The 10323-nt window shown below is 37.9% G+C and overlaps 2 protein-coding genes across 3 annotated transcripts; both read right to left on the bottom strand.

Annotated features, from left to right (window-relative positions):
- Positions 1–523: 523 nt before the first annotated feature.
- On the bottom strand, positions 524–5571 carry pycr1a (pyrroline-5-carboxylate reductase 1a). Of its 2 annotated transcripts, none has more exons than XM_028042738.1 (8): positions 5478–5571; positions 5163–5234; positions 4981–5051; positions 4090–4269; positions 3777–3998; positions 3570–3662; positions 1760–1923; positions 524–1503 (listed from the first exon to the last, which is right to left on the bottom strand). In XM_028042738.1, the coding sequence occupies exons 1-8, from the start codon at positions 5554–5556 to the stop codon at positions 1335–1337; spliced, it is 1050 nt and encodes a 349-aa protein (XP_027898539.1). In that variant the 5' UTR covers positions 5557–5571; the 3' UTR covers positions 524–1334. The 2 variants fall into 2 exon arrangements, with proteins under 2 accessions (XP_027898539.1, XP_027898540.1); XM_028042739.1 differs by having other exon boundaries at positions 5441–5566.
- Positions 5572–7179: 1608 nt separating this feature from the next.
- Positions 7180–9365, bottom strand: myadml2 (myeloid associated differentiation marker like 2). Its single transcript, XM_028042740.1, has one exon. It carries the CDS (start codon positions 8603–8605, stop codon positions 7694–7696), a length of 912 nt encoding a protein of 303 aa, XP_027898541.1. The 5' UTR covers positions 8606–9365; the 3' UTR covers positions 7180–7693.
- Between the last annotated feature and the right edge of the window lie 958 nt (positions 9366–10323).

Raw genomic sequence — 10323 nt, 5'->3', positions numbered from 1 at the left:
CTCCTCTTCTCAAACCGCGGTGAGGAGGAGTGAGCATTACAAATACATATTTATTTGGTTTTAGCAACAAACAAAAAAGAAGCGATTTCCAGATATCAGCTCGTGCGCTCCTTGTTGATTGCTTTCTTGTACCAAAGCCAGACGTCATCGTGTTTGGTCACGTGTCTCCATTCATGAAAGGTCTATTTTCCTCAAAAGAAAAGCAAACATTTCAATAATAATAATAATAATAAAACACTTTACACCTAATGTTATGTTGAACACTGCTTACATTTGCTGTACCTAAATGAACAGAATGCAAATGTACCTTAAATCAATCAGAAAACATAATTTGACATAATTATTATAATTAATGTAATAATTAAAATATTACAAACATTTTTTTTTCCCCAACTATAAAATTAACACAAAATGTTCCCTCTTTTAACGGCTTTAATGGCTTTTCTAATGTTTATAAAGGCCATTTTGTAGGAGGTGGTTGAATTGGATAATATTACAAGGTGTCAAATTAAACTGCACATCACATTGTTGACATTTTTATTGAAGCATTCTCCACCAACTTCACACCCATTACTTGGTGTTGGGCAATCCCAATATATTACATACATTTTGTCATTGTAAAGTGATGAAATGTGAAAAAAGTATGGGGGTTATCTATATTTTGGTAAGGCACTGCTAAAACAAGCAGATCAGATAATCTTACATGGTTATGTCAATATTTTAAAGTTCATAAAACATTGTGATAATATAAATATAAAGACATTTACTTATGTTTTTTTTATTATTCACAAATATAAGGACCTAAACAAATGGATGAAAAAAAGTGCCCTTACTTCCACTTTTTAAAACAGGCTATAATGATAGTCTTTAAGTATCTGATTATAAAATCCCAAAGCGCCATCCAATTTGTTACAACTAAACCTTGCACCAAATCTTTACACAAAAAAATCCTAATACTTTTTTTCTTTTTTAGAAAAATAGCAAAAATAAACCTTCTGCCCTCACATTAAATATATTAAAAGCTAAACATGACAATTTCTGTAGGGCAAAGAAGTCAGTAGCATCAAACCCAAAGGGATTGCCAAGCTTCCACACAATGTCAAATTAAAAGGTTCGACTATATTTCGTCAATTCAATTAAAAAAAAATTCCCACAAAAATAATTATTCACATAATTTTCCTTTAATATGGTCAAAACCTATATAAATCTGATTTAATCTCCCTGAAGTGACCACTGCTCTACAGTGTTAAATGTTATGGGTTCATGTTCGCAAACAGTGGTCAATAGTGGTTCCTAGACAGTGTATATACTGAACGAGGTATTTCAAAAAAGACTCAGTTTTTCTTGATCTTGGGGCTGGTGTTGTTAAAAATATTGATTCCACGAGTTCTGACACCGACAGCATCTGCAGTGACGCCTGGCTGCTGAAGAACTTTATCCAGAGTTGTTTTCTTTATCGCAGCTGGGGAGATCTTCTCTTGGTCAGCCAAAAACTGAAGCTCCCTTTTAAAAGATACACATAGAGCATAAAAAACAGGATGTATAGCTTTCATTGCAGTATGAAATCAGGTACTTTAAAATCCAGAAAACCAAGAACATTAAGAAATTTTAAAAATATGTCTGCATAACAGCTCCATCTGCTGTCTGAAGTTCATATTTAGTTTAGAATCAATTTACGGGTACATAAAAAATGGTTAAGAATTACATTTTTGTTAGGTGCCAATAAAAAAAATGTTTTCACTTCATCTGATCAACTTACCTCGTTCTTACACAAGAGGCCTCAACTGCATTTATGAGGAGGCTTCGGAAGCCACCACTCTCCATGACGTGAAGGGCGTGGATGGTGGCGCCCCCTGGTGAGCAAACGTTGTCTTTAAGTTGCCCAGGGTGTTGCTCCGAGTCCAACAACATGCGAGCGGCTCCCTATAGAGTAGCACAAAGAAGGAAATGATATACAGAGCAATGTTTTTTCTGTATCGTTATTCAGCACCTGAGCATCCAGATTCTGTCTGCTGTCAGCCAAGACCGGCTTAATTAATCTCCGCTGGAATGAAAAGGTGCTTAAATAAATGCCATGACTGTCTATTGCCTGGAGTTTCCAGACAGAAGGTTGGAATTCATATTTAAAAATGTCAGTTTTTTTATAACAAAGAAACAAGACCAAAAAATATACATATATAAATTTACATCCCAAGAAAGCAATTAGATTAAGTCTAAAAAACGAATATAGATAAATCATACACAAACATGTACAGCAAAGGCCAGTTTACATGAACAAGTGCAAAGTAAAAAATAAGAACATCATATTATACTTTGGAGAATCATTATGCCAAAACCATTTCCTATATCTTAAGCTTAGATGTGTGAATGCTCAGGCAAAGCAAACCTACAATAAATTTCATTGTTATTCACTAATACAAAGAAGAAGCAGCAGTAAGTTCCCCTTTATGGCTTCCATAGATATGAAAATACATGAAGTAGCCCACAGTGTCTTTCAAGCTGTCCCTACCCCGTTACACATGCATATGCTAGCATCCTAACTAATCCATCAGAGCTCTGTATCTATGCTTAATACTGCAGTCTTGATGGGAAGTGAAACACCAAAACTTTCTTAAGTCTTTTTTCTGGGATCATCTGTATTTAATGTCAACCATCTCTGACTAGCTTCACAGTCAATACTAAAGGAATGTATCCCCATACAATGATTGAGCCACCACCATGCTTCATGGTTTGTTCAGAGTAATGTGCAGTCCACGTTTTCTACCACATAGCATTTTGCATGTATTGTATTTTACATTTCTGTGTCAACTAACCACAGCATCTTCTCCACATCGTCTCCATTAAGCAAAACGCTTTTCGGGTTTTCTATTTTTCTATTACAGCTTTCTTTTCCCCATACTTCCATATAACAGTTGTCCTGATAATAGATTTGTCCCCCAGAGCAGTGAACCTTTGCAGCTTCTCCAGAGAATAGGGCATCCTGCAGAGTCCTCTGATTATTTAATTAGTACTTCTAAAGGCAATTGGTTGCACTAGATTTTATTTAGGGTGTCAAAGTAAAGGGGGATGGATGCACTGAATGGACACCACAAATTTCAGACTTATATCTGTGAAACAAATTTAAAAGCATGCTTTTCAACCATGCAGTGGAAATCAGCTGTTCCACTGATTTCAAAATTATGCAAAACTATGTGTTGTCCTATCCCATAAAATCTCAATTTTTGTGGCAATAGAATGACAAAATGTTAAAAACTCATGACCATCATTGCAAGGAACTGCATGATCAAATGTAACATAGCTATATAAGAAGATTTTAAAGAATTATTCTATCCTGAATGCCTTGTTAACAGAAGGAAAATAGTCAAGGTACTAAGTGATGATGCAAAATCCAGGAGCTACATATTAGAAAGGATGTTTAATGTTAAAGATTATGAGAATTAAACAAAACAAAAACGATACAAAAGTGTGTCCTGTTATTTAACAAAACAAAAATAAAATTACTTGCATTTAGGTATACATTTTGGACCAAACTGTGCCATCGACTTTATTGTCAAATATGAGGGTCCTACCAGCAGGGCTTGTGCACCGAGGCGTACAGCCAACCTCCTGGGCAGGCCCATTTTTACTCCACCATCAGAAAGGGCATCCACAGCTAGGAATGCCTGCAAGACAACAATCATACAATTATAGTGACAGAAAAGGGGCAGCTATCCAGAAAGAATCATATAAGAGGTAAGGCGGCATTTTCTAAATGCTGTAAAGCAAAGCAAGCTCACATAGGCGGGTCCACTGCCGCTCAGGCCTGTGACGGCATCGATCAGGTCCTCCTCCACCTCAGTGCAGTAGCCAACGCTAGCCATCAGCTGTTCCAAAAGTTTCCCATCCTCCACCTCTGCATGTGTACCTGTTGCGTAGACGGTGGCCCCTTCACGCACCACCACTGGAGTATTGGTCATGCAGCGCATCACCTTTGGAGAAGTACGATACTGCTGCAGTTTCTGTGAAGCGGTAACAACAAAATCTTCAAGGACCAGTTCTCTTAATCACATAACATGTGAAGAAGAAATAAATGCAATGGCTAAGACTTGCCTTCTCTATGGAGCTGATAGTCACACCCGCAGCACAAGACACAATAAGGTGGCGGTCTTCGATATCTGGCCCAATCTCATCCAGAACAAAGGGGATGATGTGGGGCTTCACGGCCAGAAAGAGGACATCACTTCTGCTGACCGTCTCCTTGTTGCTGGTGGTAAAGTTCACACCCAATTTCTATAAATACAGAAGTTGTATACAAATCAGTTCAATGCAAATAAAGAACTACAAAGTTCTGACAAAAACTTTACATGCACTCATCAGTGGCATGAATATCCCATTAACCCAGGGCTTTTATTAATGAATTTGAACCTTTATTTTTTTCAAGAAAGGATTGATGAGTTCTACAAATATATATATATATATATATATATATATATATATTGCACATAAGGGGTGAAATTTCCTGAACAAATCTGGCTGTTATAACTGGACCCAAACACACATAACTGGTTTTAGAATAAATAAAACATTTAGCTTCTAGAACAACCAAATCAAGTGAAAATAGTGCCAACAGTGTCCACAACCACTTTCTGTGCCTGCCGGTTAAAACAGCAATGTCATTTTAGTAGTGAGATTAGTCACATCATCCTATCAGATCCAGCCAGAACTTTTCCAGAGTATGGTTGATGGCTAAAATATGGTTGATTTCTTCCACAACCTGCCCTGGAGGTTTTGGTGGAGGTGTATGTATACATTTAGTCCTGTAGAATTTGTACCCTGGTTGCAATAGATAAAATAAATTCTTTAGTCTGTTCACTCAATTATAAACAAGATTTTTTTTAAACTAACCACATATACTTGTTGAATATACAGAACTGTTCAAATCCAAAATTAATAGTCTGTGACATTCATGGACATGACAAATACATGTATATATGTACCCACCCGCAGCTGCTGCACTGTGGGAAGTTCGGTGTCTGGAGAGCTCGCTGTGATTCTGTGGGTGGCAATCACGCCTTGGAGGGGGAAAATGTCCAGAAACAACTTCAGTGTATGATTGCAATCTTCATATGTCAAAAATACAAGTCAAAACCTATTAAAACACAAATGTAAACGTCTAAATTTACCTGCAACCGAGAAGCCTCTCACCAAAGCCTGCGCCAGCTGGCCAGCTCCTATGAATCCGACACTCATTATGCCTGAAAATAGAATAAACTGAATATTGTATCATACAGTATGTTTGTTATTTGTTCCGCCTGTTTTTCATCACTTCCACGAGTACGTTTCTTCCTGAGTACGTAGTAAACAAACCCTTACTTCCTTGTTTTCCGAACGCATCACGTCACATAATGTATAAAATCATATTTTTGACAAATCGCATCTTTAAAGCAAAACATAGACTTACAAATGAGGAAGATTCTTCGAATTAGCAATGTAGCTACAAAATGTTATGATTCCACAGTCAACGTGTTTCAGCTTCCTCTTCACGTCCAAGTCGCTACCTGTAAAAAATACTGGCATTGGCAGATGTAATCAGCCAATGAGCGTGTACCTTTGGGTATACGTAACTCGTGTAACCAATCAACAACCTTAAGGGGTGGGACGTGGAAAGCTGAAGAGCCAGTTGTGTCGGTCTGTATCACACATTAGATGCCTTGACCCAGATATTGAAGATATTGAAATTGTCAAAATTAGTCAAGAGAACGATATTTGCGTGATTTCTCACGCGTTGACAACACCAAACATGCCAAAAGTCACTTGTTCTGTTCTCAATGTGTGCTTCACACTGAAAAATCATTGGTTTTTCACCACCGTCTTCCCTCTTTTCCCCATGTTAATAATATTTGTAGTGGAGAGAGCAAATTATTTGTCAAACCAAACATCCAATATCCAAAGATCAACATGGTGCTGACTGTGGTTATATTTTGTACTCAGACAAAAGAAGTACAATATCCAAAATTTAGAAGTTGTATTTTACAGTTTGTTTATCAAGTTTGTGTAACAATAGACAAAGATCCATCTTATTATTTATTGCTTCTCCTGTTGGAATAAGAAACAAAAGCAAAATAGACAAAAAATATCAAAAAGATAATGAAACTCCTTTTGTAAGCAGGTGCATCCTGATTGTGAAATTCTCTGCCACTGGTTTTACATGTGTCAATTCCACTGATTAACATTATCACAGAGAAAAGCCAATTTGTACAGACAGGCTTTAAATTTAATTTGATGTTATTTTTGATGTGCTTTTCCTACGTGTTTTGTGAAGCACTTTGTGAGTTTCATATGTGAAAGGTGCTAAGCAAAGACAATTTTACACACTTCTACTTACATACTTGCAAGAAAACCCCACCTCCAAAATATTCCTTTTGTAACCATGTAATGACGCTGTTGGAAAGTACAACATGCACAGAAATTAACAAGCAACATTGTTATTAGCTTGTGTTGTTAACAGCCATTAGGTTGCTCATATTAATCAACAAGACTCACTGGTTTTCAAGCTTGGATATAGAGCCCTGTTCAGTTGAATTTGATTTAATTTCTAAAACCAGATTATTGTCAGACAGTGTAACACAGGAAAAGTTGTCAGTAGCATAATTTTCTTTTCAGCCACCCACTTCAGTTTGTACCAGGAGTCTTCAGAATGCCCCTACTGAACTCTTTCAGCCCTCCCCCGGATGTATCCTTTATTGGGAATGAGTGGATGAATGAACTTTTCTTGAGTTTCTGGTGCTTAAATAAAACATTTTTTAGAGTGTTCAGTCCACAATCTCTGCATCACAGTTATTTTCTTGTGTTTATTTTGAAATTCATTTACTAACATTTGTAAATACCGCTTCAGGACAAATAACTGCACAATATTTTTGAACTAATAAGTTATGTCTTCAACAGGTGACCACAAAAGTCACGTTTATAAAATGGCTATAAATTACTTTCAGCAACTGCTACCAAAGTATTTATGTCTGTCTCTATAAACAAAATCAACAAAAAAAAACATAAATGAAGGTTATGATAGAATAAATGACAATCTAGCATGTTAAAATGCTTATAACAGAAAATAAATACAATCTTTTAGAAATCAAGTTAAAAGTCAGCCTGACAAATTTTACACTTCTTCAGATAAAGAAAGAGATGCAAAACTTAACATGGTCTGTGTTTGGGCATTTTATTGAACACTGGCAATATTAAAAAATATATGGAAATAAAGAATGCCACTTTCATTCAGTGCTAACTGTAAGGTAGATAGAAAACAATTAAATACTCAGTTAGGTTACGTCACTTAGGTTTTAAAATGTATCAGCTACATTTACATTTCAGTACCAAATTGCAATCCACCAATTATATAATGCAACAAGAAGAGGAAAAAAAAACATAAAGAGAAAATTCTTGAATACCAAAACCAATATCCAGTCTTGGTGCACACAGTAGACCTTACATATTAAACAAATCTCTAAGGTATATTTAACTTGTTGAAGTCTTTAAAACAATAAATAAGCTGCTAAGTCTAGAAATGTACATTTATGGGAGCAAATAGTGGCAAATGGAGAAAGCAACATGCTTAATACTGTCTAGTACTTTTAAGGTTTTTAGTATATAACACTATTAAACTATGGATCAAATATTCTTCACAGAAACTGGAATAAAAGTTTATTTTTGTTTTTTAGACAGCAGAGCTGGAGACAAATCGAATCCTCTGAGAGTAGACAAGGTCAATAAAATATAACACTAGGTTGACACAAGTGAAGACTGCCACAACCAGCTTACTGTCCCAGGAACATTCTCCCCGGGGGCAGTCCTCAGGACGAGCAGTGCTGCCGTACTTTTTATCAAAGCTGAAGATGGGCCAGATCAGTGCAGTACTGAGGTAGAGGATCACAGCAAAGAACGTGTAGACGACCACAAAGCGGTCAAACGGGAACCTCAGCGCGGCAGTTCTTCCGGACACTGTCACTATGATGACGATCACTGTTACAGAGAAACAGAGGCTGTACACCACCACGCAGTACTGGGTGGCAATATACTGGTTGTATTCGCTGTCATTAGCAAGAGCCCCAAAAATGATACAGGCCACAAATCCCTGGACCACCTTAAGCAGACCAGACACAGTGGCCATGTAGCCCACCACAGCTCCCGGTTTTGCTCTGGTCAAGAATACTTCCACTCCATATGGGAAACAGCAAACACTGGAACAGACGGTGACGGAAATGCGGTAGATTTGTATTTCGTAGTCCTCGTCAGAGTATTCTGTTTGGAGAAAGTATACTGGGTAGACCACAGAGGCAGTGATGTACATCAGTGTTGCTAACATGGCGAAGGCGACAGTGAAGTTGTCCCAAGAAATTGGCATGCAGCTGTGGAGCCTTGTGATGTCCAGGGTGAAAATAACCAGTGTGACGGTGAAGCTGAAGCACCAAACAAACATACAGAAGGTTCCATAGTTTGCACTGTAACCTGCGCTGTGGGACACCAGGGCGATTATGGTACATCCAAGCACCAGCTGGCATATTCGGGCTGCACCCAAAGGTGACAGCACAGCATCCTTGTTGAGGTAGTGTCCCCCATGTGGATCCATAATGCTGGTAGGCTTATGAAGTACAGATGTCTTCCTTTGGGATATTCTTGTTCTCAGTGTTGGTGTTCTTACGGCCTACTCCCCTCTTTCACACGGACCTCACCCTTTCCTGGTTTGCTCGTAAAGATGACCACTAATTACAAATGTCTGAACTTGCTTTGCAATTAGAAAAGCTTGCTTGAGATCATGTTACATTTACAGACAGATATGTAGAGATTTCTCTGGAAGACTCCGGCAATCAGATTTAAAAAAAGATTTTGGAAAGTTTCTTCTTTGCCACACAACTCGTTAAATTGCATTCATCTTAAGTGCTGAAAACTCATTTAATAAGGCAATAAACAAGCCATTTTTTCCTTTGGTCATTATTGGTACAGTAGAAGTCCATTAAAGTATATTCTTTTTTTGCTTACTGTCTTCCTTTGTTGGTGTCCGATGTAAAAAGAAGTTTCTGTTCTCACTGAATTCCTTTAAGAGTCGTATCCAGATTTAGGTCTTCAGCAATAGCTATTTGTGATGAGAGGTGGACAAGTTGTTGTCCTGCCTATCAAGTCCAGTAGGCCTTTAATTGTCCATCAGATTCAATCTTGTTCTTCGGCTTGCTCTTCCAGTCTCCTTCAGCCTCTCTTGGATTAGTTTTTTTTAACTTTTCTCTACCTGAGCAGGCACATTCTGTTCCTCCGTGTCTGAGTGTCACTGTGCACTTGGTGGACTGCTAGAGGTGACTGTTTAAATGAAAAGTTTGTGTAGAGCCCAGGCTCACCAGGCCTTTGCCAGCTCTATAAATAGGGGGTCTATATTCCACAGAGGGGCGGGAGGCTACATGTGGCTGGCAACCTGGGAGTCGTATTTCTGGAGAGGCTGACTCAGAGCTCCCTTCAGTATAAGAGACTGGCATTTACATGGAGTGTAATGACAGGGAGGGAGGTTAAAAACTTCCATTAAGGACATAAATTACACATGAGTTGAGAGAGATGATTATACACGAGTAATAGCAAATTTAGCCTAAACACGTGAGAGGGAGGCGGCATTTCCAGAACAAAGCTTCAACATGTAGGATCAGTGTACTTTTATTTTTGATTTATGAACCAAAGAATGGTTTTTACTGGGACAACTACCCCAAAATCTTTTCATAGCTGTTGACGATTACCAATGCATCTTGATCCAATGCAACTCTGCTACATAGACAATATTAAATGAGGATTGCTTAGAAAGCAGAATGTGGGGCATTTCGCAACACCTACAAATTTCATAAGTGAAAAAAATACACTGGGATAAAAAACCTGTTGTGGCTCTTTTAAGACTGGTAAAAACAAGCCCTTTGTCTTGCGCTATTTGCTTTGTACAGAGGGTCAGGGATGTCAGCTGTTGAGAAACGATTGCTTCCTGGAGGCGTGGACTGTGTTTAGGTTTTAAATTTTATTGAATTGCTAATGTTTGTTCATAATGTAAAATGCGCCAGTTCGTTGCTAAGAAGCTTATTGCAAGTTGCTTGTGCTGTAAACAACCATCCTCCACTGCAAATACAGTTATATTATTAATTCAATATTTGGAAGTGTGGCCAACACGGACTGAACGGCTTCAATCACATCCTCTGCTGCCATTCCTAAAACAGTGCAGAAAATCAATGTTATCGTTTACAACTTCTCCTTCTGTTTGCTGATTGGCCCCGTGGAAAATCTACTGGGCACAATCTATGTCAAAGGGAGAAAGCCCAGACT

This window comes from Xiphophorus couchianus, chromosome 16 (assembly GCF_001444195.1).
Source record: "Xiphophorus couchianus chromosome 16, X_couchianus-1.0, whole genome shotgun sequence".
Taxonomy (NCBI): domain Eukaryota; kingdom Metazoa; phylum Chordata; class Actinopteri; order Cyprinodontiformes; family Poeciliidae; genus Xiphophorus; species Xiphophorus couchianus.
The sequence above is the reverse complement of the archived record's forward strand: the minus strand, read 5'-3'. Positions and strand labels throughout refer to the sequence as shown.

What these genes read in the sequence shown, in the direction of transcription:
- pycr1a (XM_028042738.1), bottom strand. Translation starts at nt 5,556, where the DNA reads ATGCCAGTATTTTTTACAGGTAGCGACTTGGACGTGAAGAGGAAGCTG. An exon ending in CTGTGGAATCATAACATTTT is followed by an intron (nt 5,235 to 5,477) that starts GTAGCTACATTG and finishes TTCTATTTTCAG; the next exon opens with GCATAATGAGTGTCGGATTC. An exon ending in GAGAGGCTTCTCGGTTGCAG is followed by an intron (nt 5,052 to 5,162) that starts GTAAATTTAGAC and finishes TCCCCCTCCAAG; the next exon opens with GCGTGATTGCCACCCACAGA.
- myadml2 (XM_028042740.1), bottom strand. Translation starts at nt 8,605, where the DNA reads ATGGATCCACATGGGGGACACTACCTCAACAAGGATGCTGTGCTGTCA.